This window comes from Ursus arctos, unplaced genomic scaffold (assembly GCF_023065955.2).
Source record: "Ursus arctos isolate Adak ecotype North America unplaced genomic scaffold, UrsArc2.0 scaffold_11, whole genome shotgun sequence".
In the NCBI taxonomy this organism is placed as follows: domain Eukaryota; kingdom Metazoa; phylum Chordata; class Mammalia; order Carnivora; family Ursidae; genus Ursus; species Ursus arctos.
In genome coordinates this window covers 67292606-67314680 of record NW_026622775.1, presented here as the reverse complement: position 1 = coordinate 67314680, position 22075 = coordinate 67292606, and the positions used below count along the sequence as shown (strand labels likewise).

The 22075-nt window shown below is 43.1% G+C and overlaps 1 protein-coding gene across 2 annotated transcripts in view; it reads left to right on the top strand.

Annotated features, from left to right (window-relative positions):
• Positions 1-22075, top strand: part of DOCK5 (dedicator of cytokinesis 5) — a 210770-nt gene that overhangs the window by 137432 nt on the left and 51263 nt on the right. For both annotated transcript variants that reach the window (XM_026518974.4, XM_048212214.2), the window contains 7 exons: positions 1622-1756; positions 6704-6815; positions 7547-7617; positions 8223-8329; positions 10377-10513; positions 15571-15666; positions 20908-21006. In XM_026518974.4, the coding sequence (XP_026374759.2) occupies positions 1622-1756; positions 6704-6815; positions 7547-7617; positions 8223-8329; positions 10377-10513; positions 15571-15666; positions 20908-21006 (757 nt within the window). The remainder of the gene's footprint in view (positions 1-1621; positions 1757-6703; positions 6816-7546; positions 7618-8222; positions 8330-10376; positions 10514-15570; positions 15667-20907; positions 21007-22075) is intronic.

Below are 22075 nucleotides of genomic sequence, written 5' to 3'. Positions count from 1 at the left end.
AGAGAGAACCAGCTAAGTATTCCACCCCTGGGAAAGGCATTAAAAGTCAATCCCTGCCTTCTGGGAAGCTCCCGGGGAAGTAAGACTGTATGTCTTTGAGAATCCAGAACACAGAGAGATGAGGAGTTGAAGGCATTGGGAGCACAGTTAAGGACAGAAGGTCATACTCAGATCTTAGGAGAGTTGGGTGTCAGGGGGATTAGCAGGAAACCCCACGGTGACCAAACAGTGGATTAAGCAAGACTAAGTCTGGTAGAACTGAGGGTCATGTCCTCAGCCCTACATCACAAGGGCTTTGTAGGATTTATTACTTACAGGATATGAGATTTAATTTTTCTGTCTTTTATATAAAGGAGAATGGTCTCTGCCTTTTCCATAGTGCAGCCTCCTTTCTGTCCTTGGTTTATGAGCCTCTGACTCAGGAAAGCAACTAACATTCAGCCCACCTCCCCGTGGCATTGTATGTGGCCCCCACCCCCTTGCATCCCAGCTACTGTGCAGAGCAATGTGATAAAGAGTAACAGGAATGTTGTTGAGATCAGCAGAGATCTTTCTGACAGTGGCTTAGGCCGGTCCTGCTAGCTGCTGTTGCTGATCAATCAGGTTGGCTACTGACCTGATTCTTTAGGTCCCTTGTGTCCTTTCTGAACTAAACAAGAAAGTTCTTGGTTTTATTTGCATGGGAGGCCCAGCGATGTTATAAAATGTAAGTGACAGAAAAGAGATGTTACGTAGCATAATCACCAACGAACATGACGGACATGATGCCCGCTGGTTTGGGAGAAGCAGCAGATGCACTGGTGATAGGTTTCTTTGCATCCAGTAGCCTCACTTTCCAAGCAGGCGGTAGCTGCAAGCGGGGAACTCCTGTCACTGGATCTTCATTTCACAGAGCCAAATGCAACACTCCAGGAAGTAGTAATCTGGGTTTCTTTACAAGCTTTTATCAGTTTGACATGTGTGCTGTGGATTTTTCTTAATACTATGAAAACTTAGAGATTTATAGAAAGAAAGGTCAAGCTATGAGTGCCCCCCGGAGTGTAAGTTAACAACCGATTAAGAAAATGCCTAGACTCTGGAAGGACACAAAGAGCAATCTGACATCCCAGCCCAGTGTTATCTGTTGGGATGCTCAGAAACCATGGTTGTTTCCATCAGATTGAGCCAGAGTCAGGTTGAACTTCTCTTCCCATACTCACCATTCTGTGAATCCCAAAGAGTTTAGGCAGACTGGAGGGAATTAGACTTCTTTTAAGGTGACTGCATTAGGCAGACATTCCCTTCCTTACAGGAACGTCTGAGGATGTATGTATAATATACTAGAGATTAAAATGCCTTCATGGTTTGAATCCCTTCAACTTTCATTTTTGATCCTTTTAAAAGATCCTAAGGGAAAGAAACCACCGCTTCTAAGCATTAGGGAAGCTCCAAACCTAGACTGCAGTGAGGAAACCAAACTGCAAAGGAGTCAATTTCCCTACTCAGAGAATATTCTAGAAGAGATAATTATAGTTGTGATTTCTGCTTCCCCGGTATGCCAAGTTCCCGTCTTATATAACATACCCCAAACCTCAGAATACCACTTTGCCCCACTGACATTTTTCTTTTTCACCCTTTTAAGGAAACTCTCCAAGGTACTGAACTTTTATGTGGCCAATGCAGATGACTCCAGCAAGACAGAATTGCTTTTCGCTGCTTTGAAAGCCCTGAAGTACTTATTTAGATTCATCATCCAATCTAGAGTACTCTACTTGAGGTAATGGTCGCTGCAGTAAGATGTTTATGCTGTATCCTCTCTCTTCATGGACTTTTCCTTAATCCTCATGCTCATGTTCAGTGCTCTGATCATGGTTGGGTCATGGAATTGCCAAATTTCAGAACTCCAAGGCTGAAGATGGTGGTAGACTCTGAAACCCCTAGAGAAGGCCCATGCCAAGTCCTTTCGAGTCGGCAGAATTTCTAGAGCAGTAATGACAGCGGGACTTAGGGATGCAGGTAGCTACAGTGTGCAGCTTGATAAAAGCCTTGGTTGGTGATGACCGCTCTGGGAACCAAGGTTCCTGTGGCAACACTGCATTTGGCGTAGCAAGGGACTGCATGATGTTGTTGGGTGTACAGATCTAGGATTATGAGTTCTTGGTGGTGGATGGAGAATAGTGGCAGTTGTCGTCGGGAAGATGTTTCCTTGTCAGGGAGGTGTGTGATTTTTGCCGACATCATGCTTAGTTACCTGATGAAACTAAGCCAGATATGATAATTCCCAGCTTGAATTTCTCGAATAACAGTTCCATCAAAAACAGCAGAGACAGGACACCTGCGTGACAGTCAGTTAAGCGTCTGACTCTTGGTTTGGCTCAGGTTGTGATCTTAGGCTCATGAGATCGAGCCTGAAGTTGGGCTCTATGCTGAAGGTGGAGCCTGCTTGGGATTTTCTCTCTCTCCCTCTATGTCACCCCCTCCTGGCCTGCTCTCTCTCCCTCTCTCTCTCTCTCTCTCTCTCTCTCAAATAAATAAATAAATAAATAAATCTTAAAAAAAAAATAGCAGAGATGAAGAATGAGGAAGTAACTTTTCTGGGAATGCCCACAACCCCAGTGCCATCTCTGCCTTTCAGTAATAGCTGAATTTCCAAACTGTTAAAATATATTGCTAAAACAGATTTGGAAACTGGACAGATAGCATGCTAAAATGTTATTAGGAGTAAAACTATAAGTAAGGGGGTTTCAAGTCTAGATTTGAGCATTCGTATTGTTTTTAACTTGGTATGTTTACAAAATCATAAAATTAAAGGCAAACAATTAACAGTGAAAAGCTTACAATGTACCGTATAGATCAAGGCCTTTAATTACCTTTACTAATTAAAGGCTCTTACCAATCAACAAAAGAATGATAAACATCCTTAAATAATAGAAAACAAAAACAATTTATAAGAGAAAAATTCAAATGGTAAATTAAATTTCTTAAGAAGTATTCAGGGGCACCTGCGTGTCTCAGTTGATTGGGTGTCAGACTCTTGATTTCAGCTCAGGTCATGATCTTGGGGTCCTGGGATTGAGCCCTGCATGGGGCTCCATGCTCATTGGGGAGCCTGCTTGGGATTCTCTTTCTCTCTCTCTGTCTGCCCCTGCCCCCACTCTCTTTAAATAAACAAATAAATCTTTTAAGAAAATTCATACTATCAAAATGCCACACACACACACTTTTTCTGTACATTTGATAAAGATTAAAAATCTTTATCCTTTGATGAAATTGGACAAAATTTGGTCCTGCATTTTAATGCTGATAGAAATATAAATTTCTTAAGGGCAGAAATTTGACACCATGAGTAAAAAGTAAAAACAAAACAAAAACCACAAAAAGCTAAAGAAAATACCACCTTTGTCTGGTAATACCCTATCTAAAAGTTTATCTGCTGGAAAATAATCCAGCAGGTGTGAACAAAGATGAATGAGAAAGGGTATGTTAAGGAGGAAAGATAACCGTGATAGGTTCTTACATAATAAAACTAAAGCATAAGACATAAGTGTCATATGACCCCATTTTGAAAATATAGGTTTGGGAACTAATATTTTAGTAGGAATAAAACTGTATGGTAAGAGGGTTTTAAGCAGGTTTTTATTCTTTCAGCATTTTTAAAGTTTCCACAGTAACTTTGTAAATTTTTACAGTTTTTAAAAACGTTTAATGACTTAAAAGTCCAACTGGGTGAGTGACAATCCCTCCCTGCCTAGCAGAAGCGAGCAGTGTTTACCCAGGGCCGGGTTTATATGCAATCTCTGTAGTCTCTCTCTTCAGACAGGCTTCCTTTATAGCTAGTTCCTCATTTTACAATTATGTTAAATTTCCACAAATTCATTTAGGGCCCAGAGTGTCCCACTGAGGGAACATTCCCTTACCTAAACATTTGTATGTGAGCCCTGATGTCCAGGAATAAAAATCCTCATAAAACCATAGAAAGGAGATCTTAATTTATGAAATTGAAAAATACTCTCCATTGATGACTCACTGTGTGTCACCCTTCACTGTGTTGCACTGCATGTGAGCCAGCATTTTCAGCATTATATACAAGGAGAACAACGGAAAAGTGGTTAAGTAGCCCATGAAATTAACTAAGGGAGTAGCTGTGTTGAACTTGGTCCCTGAGCACCTGCTTATGGTTATCCCCACCCCTCTTATTTTTTCTCATGAAACAAGAGCTTGATCTGAGAAAGCAACCCTTGAAATCTACATTCTCTGATTGCTTAGATCAGATAGACATCAGTTTACTGGCCCTGTCCAGGAGCTGCAAATGAAATGTCACCCCCCACAGACCCCACACCCCATCCATTCCCCCACACCACCCCTTTGCCCTCCTCAGAGCTTAAATTCCTCTTTGAGCTCATTTCCTGGCTGGAGTTTACCTCCATTCAGGAGACACCTAGGGAGAATTAAAATTGTAAATTGCCCATGGTAGGGCATTAAGAACTCCGCCTGTCTTGTATTAGTTCCCCCCACCACTACCCTTTTTTCTAAAGATAGATAGATAGAGATTTATTTATTTATTTATTTATTTATTTATTTATTTATTTATTTATTTTTAAAGCACATACCCGAGTCGGGGGAGGGGCAGAAGGAGAGCGAGAGGGATAGAAGCAGACACCCCACTGAGTGTGGGGTCCAGTGCAGGGCTCAAACCCAGGACACTGAGGTCACAACCTGAGCCAAAATCAAAAGTCGGACACTTCACTGACTGAGCCACGCAGGCGCCCCTAGTCCCCTCTTTTTAAATGCCCGGCACAGAGGATGCCAGGTGTTGGTCTGGGTACTGGCGTTCTAGTAGCAGACGAAACAAGGCTCCAGCTCTGATGGTGCTTGTGGGTTGGGTTGAAGCCAGGGAGGCAAATAGTGAAGAAAGAAACCTTAAGATTATTTCAGATAGGTGAGGGCTGGCTGGGGAGGCCTTGGGGGGATAATGACCAGGGAGGGAGAAGGCGTCTCTAGGATTTGGCATTTGAGTTGAGACCAAACAGGAGGAGGCCACATGTGCAGGTCTCAGGGAGGAGGAATGAGGGTGTGGGGGAGGCTCTGTAGGGCTTGCGTGAGAAATCAGGAGAAGCCAGTGCTGCTGGAGCATGGAGGATGAGAATGGGAGAATGGGGAGCGGCAGGTGAATGACAAACGAGGGAGGACCTGGCAGGCTGTAGTAAGGAGTTTGGATTTCACCCAAGTGGAATGGGAAGCCATCGAAGGGTTTCAGTTAGAGAGGCAGTAAAATCTGGCTTCCATTTCCAGTGATCATCCCATGTCTTAGGTGGAAAGTGGATCATCGAGGGTAAAGAGCAAACCCTGGGTGAGCACACAATGGGCTGTTGTAGTTCAAGTGTGAGATGCGGCGGCTCCGTCTCCGATGGGGTGCCGAGAGCGCGAGGTGGCCTTGCTGTTAGAGTCTGTGGGAGAATGAGAGGAAGGGAGGAATCCTGGATAAGTTCCAGGTTTTGGGTGCTAAATTGCTGAGACTTGGAATTCTGAAAGAGGAGCAGGAGAATCAAGGGGGTTCTGCTTTGCGTATGTTAATTTTGAGATACCCTGTGGACTAAGTAGCAAGGAAAGTTCTTTTTTAGTTCTGCTAAATGGATGAATTGAGAATGACCAATAACCCTCTGATCGAATTCTTTTCTCAGGGGAGTTCGAATTCCACAAGTCCCTTATAAGGCGTAGCTGAATGCAGATGAACTTAAATATATGTGTGCGTGTATGTGTGTGAGTGAGTGAGTGTGTGTGCAAAATCCTGACTCCAAACAGTCCCTACTCTTGACCAGTTGGTGGGAATGTTGCCACCCAGGGTGAATGCGCTTGGGTTACAATTTGAGACTTTCATGTTTCTGAGAAATGGGCCAAAGACCTCTGATTTCTACTTAGGAGAAAGAACCAGCTTTTCAGCAGATGGACAAATCCTGAAGACAAGCAGAGTACCTTAAAACCAGCACGAATCAGTGAGGGCGAGGTATTCTTGTGTGCCGCGAGGTCCTACTGTAGAGCGGGTCAGCACGCACCTGGCCTCTTCAGTGGAGAGAATGGCATTCCTGAACTCGCAGACTGGGTTGGGTTCAGAACGTTGCTGGTTCAAGGAGCTTCTCTACCCATTGTCTGAAACCTCAGCTCGAATGATCAGGGCTTGAGGAGATGAGATGGAAAGAGTAGAAGAGGAGAACTAGGGAAGAGGGCAGGAGTGATGCTGGAGGGTAGGCTATGGCAAGAGTGTGTGTTGGGAAAGTGAGCCAGGGGAGTCCCCTGCATGTTGGGCGTTCTGCCAATGAGCTGAGGAAGGCGGGCATGCGCACAGAGCTCAACTGATCCTTCACACAGAGCAGCTCCTGCTGTTCGCTCTTGGCCGGAAGTGCCCGTGCATGGCTAGGATGGACAGCTTCATACAGCTTCTAGGGAGTCATTCCAGACTGGCTGACCGTAGCAGACCAAATGCAGAGCTCTGTGGTAGGACTTTAGGTACGAATTCCTACCTGCTCTTGACCAGGTGGTACTATCTTCTCAGCCTACTGGGTGTCTCCCCGAAACCATCCTGGAGCACCCTCTGACCTTCCCTTGGCACAGTCTCACGTGGTGACCAGGGAGACACAGGCCTCCAGCATTGATTAGGGGACAGATATTTTCAAAAATTCTCTGTGAAGATGGAAAACCTGACCGCTTCTCTCTTTTTCCTGTTAAGATTTTATGGCCAAAGCGAAGATGGAGATGAATTTAATAATTCAATCCGCCAGTTATTTCTCGCTTTCAATATGCTCATGGACAGGCCCCTGGAGGAAGCTGTCAAGATCAAGGTCAGCATGGTATCCCCGTGGGTGCCTCTTTTCATGCTGTTGCTGAGAATGTCCTGTGACAACATAGAACTGGACATGGCGGGAGAGAAGCAAAGTGAATTCGTGGAAAACCTGTGAATTTTAGTACGACTTCCAGAAAGTAAAGGGAGAAACCTGTGTTTTAACTTTTATGTCCATTTGTGTTCTCAAGTGGCAGTTTGCCACAGACAAACTATCCTTTTAGACATCCCTTGAAAGGCTTCCATGGCCCCTGTGAATTCAGCCAATTGATCGCAGTGGTACAGGCAACAGGTTTTTATTCTAAGTCCCCCCCCCCCATTCTTCCCAGAAGCCCAAAGTCATCATCATGTTCCTCATTATCAGTTTTTTAATATAAAATGTGCCATCTCTGAGGATTCAGATCTGAATTTCATTATTTATTCTTTGTTCTTTATGCCCATCTTGTGAGGGAGATGTCAAGATTCTGACTACCTGCTTTGATAGAAAAATGAATTCCAAACAAACACTACCTATTGATAATGAAGAAAAAGAAAAGGCCGTGCCATCTGACCTTTTAGGAAGAAGATTTTAGGCAATCACCTTTAGCAGCATTTAGCTCTGCTCTCTACTGAGAAAGCATCTGTGTGTGGTTCCCTGTGTAGATGCAAGCCTTTTCTTCCTGGGATTAAGTAATGCATTCTGCCTTCGTCCTGCTTGGCAACTGAATTTGCCTTTCGGTATTTTTCTTACAGGGGGCAGCTCTGAAATACCTTCCTAGCATCATTAACGACGTCAAACTTGTGTTTGATCCCGTGGAGCTCAGGTAAATAGCAAAGCACCGTTTGCTGACTTTAACAACGAAGCAACTTCCCTGCGTGGCTGGGGCATGGGCTGCTGCACATCCTGTTATTCTTCTAACACGTCTTAACTGAACCCCTTCTGGTGCTCAGTTTCTGTGAAAAATATGAAAGAAGACACAAAGCCTGCCCCTGAGAGAGGTTTGCACTTTTCTCTGTGGAATCAAGACATGCAGACGTGAAATTAACTCCAGAAGAAAGTACATAATAATACACTTCCAGCCCTGTACCTAAGCACCCCAGCAGTGCAAAGTCAGATGGTGATCGACACCGGGGTGGAGTTAGCCAGGAAAGGGTTGTGCAGAAGCGAGGGGTCGGACAGGTCCGCAAAGCCGGGATGGACGTGACCGTGCTTTGGCAGTTTAAACAGAGAAGGTTCTGAGGCTGAGCGCTGCAGTGCGCATGGAACAGTCTCGGCTTCAGCTCCAAGGGTCAGACTCTCAGGCCGCCTGGGAGGGATTTCCAGGGAAAACTCTCCACGCCCGGATCTCAGAGTCGAGGGGAGGAGCTGTGTAATGATACCTTCAGTGTGACGGAACGAAAATACTAACCTCTGGGATCTCTTTTGCAGTGTGCTCTTCTGCAAGTTCATTCAAAGCATCCCTGACAACCAGTTAGTTCGTCAGAAACTGAACTGCATGACCAAGATTGTGGAGAGCAATCTTTTCCGGCAGTCGGGTATGTCCTCACCAAAAACTACCGCTTACCGACATTCCAGTCTTGCTGCTTCTCCAGCCAACGCTTGCTTTTTTTTTTTTCCCCTTAAATGTCAATAACGACCTTGCCAGTAGCTGGTTGGGACATAGGGACCTCCTGAGAAACTGGTTTTAAAGGGCAGACAGAGTCAGGTTAGTATTTCCAAGAGGATCTGAGAGAATAAAATCATGCATTTTTTTTATGAGAACAAGTCAGTCTTTCATTAATTAAGAGAACTTTGTCCTCAAAATGGGACACCCCAGAAAGTAGCAGGGAAGCAGGAAAGATGGTTTTCAACAAATGTGTCTTCTTTGACCTGTACTTATTGCTTAACCTGAAAAACCAGGGGGCAGCCCTGTAGGAGTGTGCTGGAGCAACCCCCGCCCCGGTCCTGGCTCAGGAGAGCAGATTGTGTGTATCTCTTCTCAATTTCCATGCTCAGTCATATCATGTGAGGAGCTGAAAATGGGCCACAGTGGTCGTATTTATACCACAGAAACTGGCAAACACTGGAAGTCACAGGTTTTGGTGGGGAAGGGCTTCGTGGGGGAGCCAGAGGGCACAGAGGAGAGAAAACTCTTACATGGATGAAATATTCATTTTGTAACTAGAGGCAAGCATGTAGCCACCAAGTCTAAATCACTGTGCTCTTGTCCCAAAGCTGATATGGGGAAGAGGTTCCATGGCTGGTCTTTCCCCAATAAACCCAAGACTTGCTAGAGAGGGGCTGCTCTGGGAGGTTCTTTTGGAGCTACCAGTAGGTCAGGGGCTCCCAGAGGGTGACCCCGTGTTGCATGTATTTCCTGGAAGGTCTGAGCACCAGCAAGACTCCTCAGAAATAGGGAGAGGTGAGTGAGTTATTGGTGACAGGCCTCCTGGCCTTGCCCTGGTTGGTTATGTAACTTTGGACACACGAGGAGCCTTTTGTGAGTCTTAGCCTCCATTTCCGTGGAAGGAAGGATTTGAACTAGATCACACTGGTAGCCCCTTTTGGCTCTGATATTTCCTGTCCCTGTGAATTTTTGCTTAGAAATTCTAACTGTTCCAAGGACACAGTTGGAGGTGTGCACAAAGCTAGTGAATGCTCTCAAGTAGAAAATATAATATTACTAGACATCTTAATATGCTATGATATTTCTGCCTCTAAGCGTGCAGAAGGGATAAATGAGATGATAAAAATGGGGTGTTTGAGCACCAGAGCAAGCATGCACCGTGTGTTCCAATTAGAGGAAGTATTCTCACTGCTAACAGTCATTTCTGTTAGTGTCCAGAACATCTGGCCTCATCGTAATGATGTCTTCTAATAGCGAGGATCCCAGAAGGAAGACATCATAGAAAGATAACCCCTTATGTTGCGAAGCCCATGTGCCTGCAAAAACATTCAGAACGTCCTTGAAACACCCTGAAATGTACTAGGAAAGCTCACTCAGTATTTGTACAAATTTTAGAGTGAATTCTCTCCATTAGGTGGAAACTTTCAAACATTTTTTAAAAAGTGTGACTTACTTAATTTTTTCCTTTCGTAGGACTTAGCCTTCAGCTGTCGAGGTGGCATTTTTTAAAAAAGCCAAAGACATTGTTGAATACTTTAAACATTTCTGTATATGTGCCTGTGATCGGTGTAATTTTCTTGGCTTTTAAAATCAAGTTACATGGGGCGCCTGGGTGGCTTAGTCGTTAAGCGTCTGCCTTTGGCCCTGGGCGTGATCCCAGGTTCTGGGATTGAGCCCCCCATCAGGCTCCCTGCTCTCCACTGGGAGCCTGCTTCTTCCTCTCCCACTCCCCTGCTTGTGTTCCCTCTCTCGCTGGCTGTGTCTCCCTCTGTCAAATAAATAAATAAAATTAAATTAAAAAAATAAAATCAAGTTACAGGGCTGAAGTTCCATGCCCAGGATGCTGTGCTCCTGCTGGGTGGAGCTCAGAGGTCAGCTGCCATATGGGGCAGAGGGAGAGTTGCAGGCAAAAGCGGAGCACCTCGGGGGCGGGGGGTCTGCTGCAGCTGGTGAGCTGGGTGCACTTTGTCTCCCAGAGTGCAGAGACGTGCTGCTGCCTCTGCTGACAGACCAGCTCAGCGGCCAGCTAGATGACAACTCCAGCAAGCCTGACCATGAGGCCAGCTCGCAGCTTCTGAGCAACATCCTGGAAGTGCTGGACAGGAAGGATGTGGTGAGTTGAACCGTCACCCGATGCAGACCACACACATGGGTCCCTCTGCCTTGGGCAATAATGACTTCAGGGCCTTCCTCGTCTCAGGGCTTGGCTCAGGCAGTTCAGAACCTGGGTACTGGGGCAGGTTTTGGGGTGCTTTTGAGGTGATCGGAGAGGCTTCCTCTTGCCAGAGCCTGCTCTGCAAATCTGGGTCCAGGAGGGGTCCGCTTACTGGGGTGCCTGCTGCAGGCTGGTTTTGAGGTGATCAGAGAGGCTTCCTCTTGCCAGAGCCTGCTCTGCAAATCTGGGTCCAGGAGGGGTCCGCTTACTGGGGTGCCTGCTACAGGCTGGTTTTCCTGGCTTGTCCACCACTGAGATCCCTGAGGGGGCTTTGAAGAATCAGAGCCCTGTTTAGACTTTTTATGCAGAAACCTTGGCCGCCTTTTTCTACTGGACTGACAGGACTGTTGTAGATGTGCCTGAGCTTCTGACATGCTCTCATTTTTATACTGTCTGACACTGATCCTTCCTTTTGGAGCCTAGTGGAAATGATGTGTTTTTCTTGTCTCACATCTTCTCTCTGACCTGGGCGCCCATTCTCCCCCAAACCCTGGGGCTGCATCTGCCTGGATTTACCTTGTTCTAGAGATAGCACGACCCATAGCCTAGGCATGGCCCCCTCTCAAGAGGCTGGAGAAGTTGCAGAAGGTGTTCAGTTGAGCACAAAGCATACTTACCACCCCCCACAATGGCTCCCTGGCACTACTGTTTCCACGAGCAGGGAAAACAGTCTTGGCCTTGCCTAAGCCCATTCCTTCCAGTATATTTAGATTCAGGTCTGCTAAAGGAATTGAAGAACACACTGTCAGTTCCCCATAGCTAAATTCTTAGCTCACCTTTCAAGGTTCACCGCAGTTTGGCCCCAGCCTGCCTCAGCTGCTGCTTTTCACACGGGCACGTCTGCATTTCTGCTAATTCATGCCGCAGCCATGGAGGTACCGGAGAAGGCTTCTTCCATTGCTTTCTCTACCTACCTCCACCCTTTCTCTGAGCCCCTGCAGCCCACTTACAATTTGTATTATTTATTGGATATTTATTAATTACAGGTCATGTTCCCGTTCCTTTTTTCCCCCTTAAATGTGTTTCTAGAAACCACATAAAATATAATAAATTTTCCCAAGGAATTTTATGATTGGGAATTTGATTCCTAACCAAGGATTTTGCAACAAATAAATAAATGTGACTAAGCATCTCATAATGCTAAGAATATTTTTAAAAGTAACTCTTATGACTCAGTAATCAAAATACTAAAATAAAGGTCCAAGCTGTAGTTGGCAACAGTGTACCAGGGACTTTGGTTTCAGCAGGGCTCCAGTGTGTTCTAGAAGTAAATGTGTACAATTCACAGTTAATCTGAAGCATGGGAGTTGGGCTGTTTGTTTTCTGGTGCTGGCATTAGCACGTGGAGCTCTTTATCCTTAGGCAAATCTCCAGGTGCCTCAATTTCCCATTCCATAACATGTGGGGATTGTTCTAAATGGCCTCTTAGATCTCTTCCACTTCTGATGCTGTTTTGTTTTGCTTTTTAAAGATTTTATTTATTTGAGAAAGAGAGAGAGCGCACGCGCACACGTGCCAATGGGGGAGGGGCAGAGGGAGAAGGAAAAGCAGACACTTAACGGACTGAACAACCCAGGTGCCCCATGTCTTGTTTTTAATATAATATCTTTTTATTATTAATTTTTAATATAGATTTGTTAAATTTATATTTGTATTTAAATAATTTATATTTAAATAATATAATAATTATTAATCATAATATATTTATGTTAATATATTATATACTATACATTATATATAATTATAGTAACATATAAATATATAATTATATATGATTATGTTATATATAATAATAATTATAATTTAAAAAGAATATATGTTATATGCATTTTATATTATATTATAAATAATACAAATCATAAATATATTTATATTTATATAGATTTAATATAAATCATATTAATATATCATATTTATACATATATGATCATACATTATTAAATGTATATTTATAAATAAAATATATATATAATGTAAATATATAAATACATAAATTATATAAATATGATTATATAAATATACATATTTATATAATATATAAAATATATGCTATATAATTATATTTATAACAAACATAAATATATTATTATAATTAAATATATATTTATATAAATTTATATATTTAGATTTATGTTTAATATCAACACAAAATTTATATTTAATATAAATATATAATTTATATTGAATATAAATAAATTTATTTTTAATATAAATATTTTATATTATAAATATAAAATTAAATTTAATTTAAAAATTTACATTTAGCATAAAAAATTTTAATATAATATCTTTGCCTGCCTTCTTACCACACAGATGGACTCTTTGGCAATGACCTGAATGTATTTACATATTACACTGGAAGATTTATTTGGCTTGAGAAACTTTTTTTTTTTTTTTTAAAGATTTTTTATTTATTTATTTGACAGAGAGAGAGACAGCCAGCGAGAGAGGGAACACAAGCAGGGGGAGTGGGAGAGGAAGAAGCAGGCTCCAAGCGGAGGAGCCTGATGTGGGGCTCGATCCCATAACGCTGGGATCACGCCCTGAGCCGAAGGCAGACGCTTAACTGCTGTGCCACCCAGGCGCCCCTTGGCTTGAGAAAAAAAAATTTTTTTTTTTGTCTTCCTGATAAGGTTCCCTGTAATGAACAGAAGCATTCAAGATTATTGATCTTGGAGCTTCTGTTAAAGTAGTAAATTTGATAATTTTTTGGTGGTGATAATGATACAGTTTTATCCCCCACCATAAGCATTTTTAAGTGTGCAGCCTAACCTTGTATGTCTTCCACTATCCCCTCATCTCCTCAGTTAATTCCAGGCTCTAATTACTGACATGATTCCTATGCCTTTTTTTTAATAGTCCAGGACTCCTCTTTTCCCAGAGTTGTGTCTCCACACTGTCCAAATTCTTCAAAGTCCAGCTGCAGTAAGCACCTCCGTGAAGTCGCTCCTGGTTCAGTCCTGCCCCAAGCCCCCAACTCTGCTACTTCCCTTCGTGCTCTCCTTACTTCCTGTTTAAGGTGCTTATCATTTCCTATCTTGAGTTACGATTCAGTTCGCAGACACGTCTTAAACAGATCCTGCGCTCTGGACATTGTGATAGGTCTAAGAGTGCCCCAGTGAAGAACCGAGGCAAGCAGCCCGCCCTCATGGAGCTGACCTTCTAGGAGGATCCTTGTGTTTTGCTCATTCATCTTCAAGCCCCAGCTCTCCGGCTAGAGGTGAATCTCTGAAGGGCTCAGAGAATGCCGGATTCCTTTTCCTACCCCCACATGGGGTCGGCACAGGACTCAACACACCTGGCCAGGGCTGTGGTGTGGTCTTGTTACCTAAATAGAGGGTAAAATGCCTCAACAGAGAGGCAGGTCTAATGGATCACGTTCCCTCAAAGAAATGGGAAACAAGTGAATATGTAATAAAAACAAAGAAGGAAAGAAGGGAAGTGCAAAAGGGGAGCTAACAGTGCTTGATATTTTAATAAAACTATATATAGCGTGATTTAGTTATTTGAATTATTAACCCAGAGTTTCAAAATATCTATCATGAAGCAAGACTGGATAAAAGCTTTGAAGGACAAGGTTGAATATTGCTAACTTGGAACTTCACAAGAAGGAGAGAAGGAAAAATAAAGAATATGTATTCGTGGAGGCACCTGGGTGGCTCAGTCGGTTAAGCACCTGCCTTCAGCTCAGGTGATGATCCCGGGGTCCTGAGATTGAGCCCCACATGGGGCTCCCTGCTCCGCGGGGAGCCTCCTTCTCCCTCTCCTTCTGCCTCTGTGCTCTCTCTCTCCAGTAAATAAATAAAGTCTTTAAAAGAAAATGTGTATTTGTGAGGCACTGTTGTGTACACCAGCCCAGCTAATTCCTGTATGGGAACCTTTCTTTTCCCCAGCTATGAAAACAGAAGCTCAGCAAAGTTAAATAATTGCTCAGAGTGACACATGACAGAGTCAAAATATTAAATCCTTGTGTTAGTCTTCTTGGGCTGCCAAAACAAAACACCCTAGAGTGGGCAGCTTAAACAACAGGTATTTATTTCCCATGGTTCTGGCAGCTGGAAGTCCAAAGTCAGGGTGCCAGTGTGGTCAGGTTCCTGGGGAGGGCCCCCTCCTGGCCTGGAGATGGTTGCCAGCTCTCTGTCCTCACATGGCTTTTCCTCAGTGTGTGTGTGGAAAGAGAAAAGACCAGCTCTCTGGTGTCTCTCCTTATGACACTAACCCTATGAGACCAGGGCCCCGCCTTAATGACCTAATTGCCTCCCTAAAATCCGTCTCTAAATACCATCACACAAGAGGTTAAAGCACCAGCATATGACTTTTGTGGGTTTCAAAAAAAATATTTTTAGCTTAAAAAACCTTTTTTTAAGCAATCTCTGTGCGCCATGTGGGGCTCAAACTCACAATCCCGGGATCAAGAGTCACATGCTCTACCAACTGAGCCAGTTGGGTGCCCCCAGCAAATGACTTTTGAACACATTCAGTCAATACCTGGCTCCTTGACTTGAATTTCTTGGTTTTTTTCCTCCTACACAGAAGGTGGGAAGAACGTTGAATTTTTGTCTTTGCCTTCCCACGCACATGCCTAGTTCTCCTGGGCCACCCCTGTGCTCAGCGTCGGGACTGACCTCTCATGCCAGGGGGTCCCCCCAGAACTGCATTGAGTTGGGGGCCACATTGAACTTGCAGTGAGCGTGGATGGTCTGGCTCCCTAGGGAGGACTTCTCCCCCGCATCCCCACTCCCAGCTTTTACATGTTACACCTCATCATTTTCAACCAATTCCTAAGTAACGGTATGTATTCATCTGCGAGCTTCTTTTCCCCTTTTTGGACAAGAGATTGCTTTGCAGGGAAGAGCCAGAATGAGACTTAATGAGAACACTCACCTGTCCAAGGTGTTTTGAGGAAAAGTGAAGCTGAGTCAGAAGTGGGGTCAGTTCCCATGTTTCCCCCGCAGGGCCCCACGGCGATGCACATCCAGCTGATAATGGAACGGCTGCTGAGAAGGATCAACCGCACCGTGATCGGGATGAGCCGACAGTCTCCCCATATTGTGAGTATCGCATCGGGGTACCAGGCCGCCACGGCGGCTTCTCAGGGTCCCACCCGCCCCTTGGGAGTCCTCCGGACCACCGTCTTGGGACCAGATTCCCACAGGCGCCACTCGTCCCAGTTCACCTCTGTGCCCGCACGCTGTGCGTCACAGCTGCCAGGGGCAGTGAGTGGGCTCTGGAACTTTACAGCCCTCCGCGATGAGTGACCTTGGTTCTAACCTCCCCCGCCCCCGACCCAGCGGATCTTGATTCCAACACTGATTTTCTCTTGAGGGAAAATGCTCCAACAGGGTGGTGGGAGAGGTTAAGGGGGGAAAGTTAGTGGGGACCCTGTAAACACGAAGTGTTCAGATCCATTCTTGAGGAACCTTGCTCATACTGAAGATTAGACAAGCCTGTTGTAATACGTTCCAGCAGTGACTGAGACGTGTGGGCACCCCAGGTAGGCAAACTCAGCACCCAATCGACCTCATGCTCTTTTAATATTTGTTGACTATTTCATTTAAGGAAAACATGAACATTTGTGAGCAGAAGATGAAGGGTTGTGGTGGCTGCATTCAGTCCTTCCTCTGTTATCTCAAGTAATTGCGTTCTGATTCTCAGTATGTGGTGTGCATGACTGTCTGGGTCTACCCTTGTTAGAATGATAATAGGAGCAGTAGTAGTACTCTTAGCTGTAGTGATGATAATAGTAGTAGTCATTAGCTGGTTTGGGTTTGTTTTAATCTGCGAGAAATTATTTTAAGCACTTTACATTTCTTTCTTTTTTTTTTTTTTTTCCTTTTAGATTTTATTTATTTATCTGAGAGACAGCGCGAGCGTGCACAAGTGAGGGAGAGGGAGAATCAGGCTCCTTGCTGAGCAGGGAGCCCAATGCGGGTCTTGATCCCAGCACCCTGGGATCATGACCTGAGCTGAAGGAAGACGCTTAACCGACTGAGCCACCCAGGAGCCCTAGCACTTTACATTTCATGGAAGCCTCACACAGATCCTAGGAGGTAGTTCTTTCTTTAGCTGCATTTTTCAAATCCGGAAACTTGCAGAGAGAGGTTAAGAAAATTGCCTGAGGTTGCAAGACCACCAAGGGGTTGAATTGGGGTTTGGGTCCCAGGCAGCCAGCCTGCTGCAGAGGCCACGCATGGCGGCCACCCCCACCCCTGGCAGCTTACCAGGTTATGTTTTCCAACTACGCACTATAGTCTCCAGGAGAGGAATTCTGATCAGTTCCATCTTCCCCCGCATTATAGTTCCACTGCTGTGTAGCGTGCTTGTAGATTGGTGGCCTGTGGTACCGTCCAGACCTTTTGGTTCAAAGAAAAACAAATGTTTGAAAGAACTTGTGATTAGCATGTTTTTAGACACGTCTGTGTTGCCTTGGCCTCTTCCTCTCCACCTCCTGGGCCTTAGTTAGATGTCAAAGGACACGTATGTTTGCAGCTGGAGGTAACTGTTGGAAAACCATGTTGTAACATCGTTAAAATGAAGCATCTTTTAATTATGATAGTAAAAGCTAAATTTGATCTTACTTAGAGGACAGAAGAAAAAAAAGGACCATCCCAAATGGTAATAGTCAATAAAAGCCATTTATTTATTCAAGAAATAGGTGTGAAGAAACTACTGTAAGCCAGGGACTATTCCAGACACTGGAGGTAGATTAGTGAGCAAAACGGACAAAAATCACTACCTTAGAGAAGTTTATATTCTAGCAATAACAGTAACAAAAAATAAGATGATACGGGCCCTGAGGAAAAAAAATGAGCAGGATAAGGACAGTCAGGGTGGGAGAGTTACAAATTTAAACGAGGTGATTAAGAATGGTTTTCATGGGAAGGGAAAATTTGGACAGAGACTTGGAGAAGGTGGTAGGGGTAGTGTGGAGGTGTGGGGAGGGGCCTTTCAATCAGCGGCAACGGTCAGGGCAGAACATCTGGTGACAGAGCTGATTCAAATAGGAATGTAGAAAAGTACCCCTAGGTTAAGACTCAGGGTGATCCAAAACATGAAAGGATTTAGATCTCGTACTAAAGCTGTAGCCACCAGACGTACCGTTCATTGTTATTGTCAATCCCCTGCTGCCCTGTATTTAAAGAACATATAAAGAAAGGCAGGTTGAGGACTGTGTTGTTTAGGAAATGATAGATTGGTTTTCAGGTAATACTTAACATATCTTAATTTAAATGGACCTCTTCAGCTTCTTTTAGTAGTGAAATCATTCGTTATCTTACTTGTTTAAGCCAACTCAAGAATCTTGGCTCACTGTGTTTGAAGAGAAGGGTGGGGACTTGAATGTGAAAGGAGCAGGATCCCTGTTATGTTTCTGTTAAAGTAAGATGATGGGAGTGGTAATGGCTGAGATACAGGGAGTGGTAGAGATGCCAAGGGAAGCAAAGAATGCTGGAGAAAGATAAACCTAGGAAGGAAAAAAGCAAGGGAAAGACAGAGACAAAGAGACAGCTCCAAAGAGAAATATGCAGATAAATGAATGAATACAGATATATGTGGCTTAATATAGTTTATTCTCATACTCAAGAATAGTTAAGTATTAGAGGATCTGTTGGGGGCACCTGGGCGGCTCAGTCGGTTAAGCATCTGACTCTTAAGCATCTGATTCTTGATCTCAGCTCAGGTCTGATTCTCAGTCAGAGTCGTGAGTTCAAGCCCTGCACTGGGCGTGGAGCCTACTTAAAAAAAGAAAAAAGAAAAAAAATATTTTCAGTAGAGGATCTGTTAATAAAATACGTCAGTTGAACAAAAGGAAAAAAGCTTTATGACTATCTCCATACATGCCAAAATGTAAGTGATGGACGTAATATCTATAACAAATTAATGGAAGGAGATGTTAACATGCAATCACTAGGCAACCTATTACTTGATGGTCATAAAAAGGAGACTCAAGATGTTAAATCTCAACCCTGTTTAGCATTTTTCTGTAAATTACAGCCAATGTAATAACACACACGCACACACACTTACACACATATATACTAAGTATGACTATTGAAAAAGGAGAAAATAATTTTCATAATTATCATTATTTTTAGTGAAATGACTACCATTTCTAGGAAACCCAAGAGACATAACAAAATTTTAACAAAAGTAATAAACGATTTATTAAACTGACCAGTTTCAGAATAAACAGACAATATTCAATGGCCTTTCTGTATAACAACGGTAACTATTTAGGGATTGTAAAAGAAAAATCCCGTTTAATTTAATCACAAAAATATGAGAGTAAAAGTAAATGCAAGACTGGCGCCTAGCTGGCTAAGTCAGAAGCGTGTGCGACTCTTGATCTCGTGGTTGTGAGTTTGAGCCCTGCGTCAAATGAATAAATAAATTAAAACTTTTAAAAAAATAAATACAAGATACAGATAAATGAATGGCCACATAGAAGTAATAGTGGAGGACTTGCCTGTCAGATTTGAAAACATTATAATTAGCTACAATAATTAAAATAGTGTTGGAATTATGGACTAGAGTACATATATCCACAGAACAGAACTGAGAGAATTTAAAAGGAGACTTTAGATTATATGAAAATTCTGTTACCTTTCTATAAGGAAAGTGAAGATTTTTAATAAATGTTGTTTGGAAAATAATGTGAACAATGTGGAAAAAGGTTTGACTTTTATTTCATGCTATATCCAAAAAAATAAATTGCAGATGGAATGAAAGAGCAATGTAAAAAAAGAAATAATGAAACAGCTAGAAGAAAACATAAATTAACCTATACTTTTAAAAATTCCATTGTAATTAACATAGTGTTATATTAGTTTCAGGTGTACAAAATAGTAATTGAACAATTCTGTACATCTCTCAGTGCTCATCACAGTAAGTGTGCTCTTAATCCCTTTCACCCATACCTCTTTTTCTATACCTATTTTTAAAAGAAAAGAGATTCATGAATTTTTAAAAATGGAAAGGCTACTATAAAATAAAAAGATGAAGTTCACTAGATAAAAAAAATTAAACCCCCATATGTGAAAATGTATATATATAAGCAAATTAAATGTCAAGCACCAAACTCCAAAAATTATTTGTAAAATCTGTGCTGAGTGTTAATGGCCTTAATATACAAAGACCTATTACAAATCGTTAACAAAAAGATATTTTAGTAGGAAAATGAGTAAAGAATATGAGCAAACAGCAAAATGAGAAAAATATGGCCGACCAACAAAGAGACAGAATGTGTAATTCAGAACAAAGGAAATGCAGATTAACCAGAAATGAAATTAAATAAAATGCAGAGACCCAGAATAGGCAAAGGCCCAGAGAAGCAAGTAGTGTTGATAAGGACGGGAGTGCAAACTGCGGTTTGGCACTGTGTATCAGAAGCCTTCGGACAGTAAATTTACATTGCTTTTATAATTATAGAAATTAAAGCTTTTTTATACCAAAGAGACTAAGGCTTTCATTCAGAGAGTATTCTTTCATTGTTTTTGTGTTTAGGAAGTCATTCCTTCCGTCTCCAAATTGCTGTATATTCATCTTCTCTATGCCAATTTATTTAAATAACTATGTAAATACAGGAGGGCATCCCCCCTAGATAATTAAATGCCCTCTGACCAGAAAAGTAAGTGTGTGGTTCAAATAGGATTGGACGAGGGGAAAGCACATTGAATATGTAGTGCTTAACTTCAAAAATATAAGTTGATGTTAATCATCAGGTTATTCAGTCCCTTTCCTCAAATCCGTCTGTAATCACACATGCCTAACATGCTGGAAGGAACTGTCTGAAGGATTCTGGAATTGAAAGAATGACATTGAAGTGCTGTAGCTGGGAGCGCTCATTTCCTTATCTCTCTGCTCTTCCACTCTCAGTTTCATGATCTCTTTTTCCTCCTTGCATTCCTCCAAAATTAAATTTGTGCTATTTCAGACATTTCTCCACGGACAACAACTCTGTCTCAACAAGAAACACAAAGTCCCCAGGTTGTGGTATTTCAACTACTGATCTAGCTGAGATCTCAGAGTCGTGTCCGCTGATTTTGCAAATCATGCTATTAAAGGGATGAGCAGAGCCCTCCACATCCCTTAACTCAAACCTGGAAGGAGGTTATTTTAAGCTGAAACAGCAAAGTGTGTGCCTTATCAGACCTTTAGAACGCAAGTGTTTCCTGGTTGGTAGGGTGCCTGTTTTGGTAATTGGGTGGAGACAACCAAAGTACATACGTACAAATCTTGTTTTGTCAGCTGGTGGTCTAAGGGATATTGGCTTTGTGTCTCTTCTCTCCTTCCAGGGGAGCTTTGTCGCGTGTATGATTGCAATCCTGCGGCAAATGGACGACAGCCACTACGGCCACTATATCAGCACTTTCAAAACCAGGCAAGACATCATTGTAAGTTGTCTTCATTGAGTCCTGATAACTTTAAGACTTCTTATTTTTGGCAAAAAACAAAAAACTGAGCATCATGAGTCCAGAATTCCCTTCCCACCCACCTCCAGTGCTGGATGGCTGTCCACAGTGAGTACCAAAGGGAAAGGGTTGATCCTTATTTTCTCTCTGAGATAGCTTTTGGTATCTATCAAAACATGTACCAAGAGGCCCTCACTCAGCCTCCTGAGTCTCTTGGATTTAGAGAGAACCCTCATTTGGAACCATTTGGGGGATCTTTTTGCTCTCAGAAGAGAGTAGGACCTCGTTTCCAGGGATCGTAGTTACGCCATGGCAGGGATTCTAGGAGGCAGAGCTGTGCACGGTACTGCTTTGAAGGTGTGGTTGTGTCATCCTTTTCAGAATTCCCTGGAAAGGGAAAGAAGGAGAGGTCATACTTGCCCCTTCTAACATCTGTATTCGCCAGAGGGTGAATATCAGTCACCTTCAGTTGACGATATTCTGTTCTCTTTTGTTTTCAACAAGAAAATTGTTCTCATGATTACTGCTCAGCATTACAACCAAAAGTTGCCCAAGATGCAAAGTTCGGCCTCTGGCTGCTTCCCCAGGATCTTCCCCTCAGGGAATTGTTAGTGGCTGTTAACAAGTCCCTGAAAGTATCATCTTATCTTATAAAGCAGTGGGCTGGACACGGCAGGATCAGCAGTCCAATGTCCTCTTGCTCTAGTCCTTGCTGTGGACAGTCTCCCACCAGCCGTGAATGTGTCAGTCTTCTTTATGCTCTAGATTTTCTACTTTCTATCTATACTATACTGGTAGCATGCGGCCTGTATACCCGAGGATATCCAGCTCCTTCTCTGCCAGTCACCTTCCTTTCTGTGAGGTCCACATGGTGGAAAAACACACAAGGAACAGCAGAGAGAATGCTGTTTGATAGTAGTAATAGTGGTAGCGGATCCAGTGATGAACCACGTGGCTTAATCTGGAGGCCTCCGTGAGCCTGCACTTAAGCCATGCTCTGGCCGGCAGCATGGTACGGGGACCCGTAGCCATACGTCGCTGTGCCTGCAGA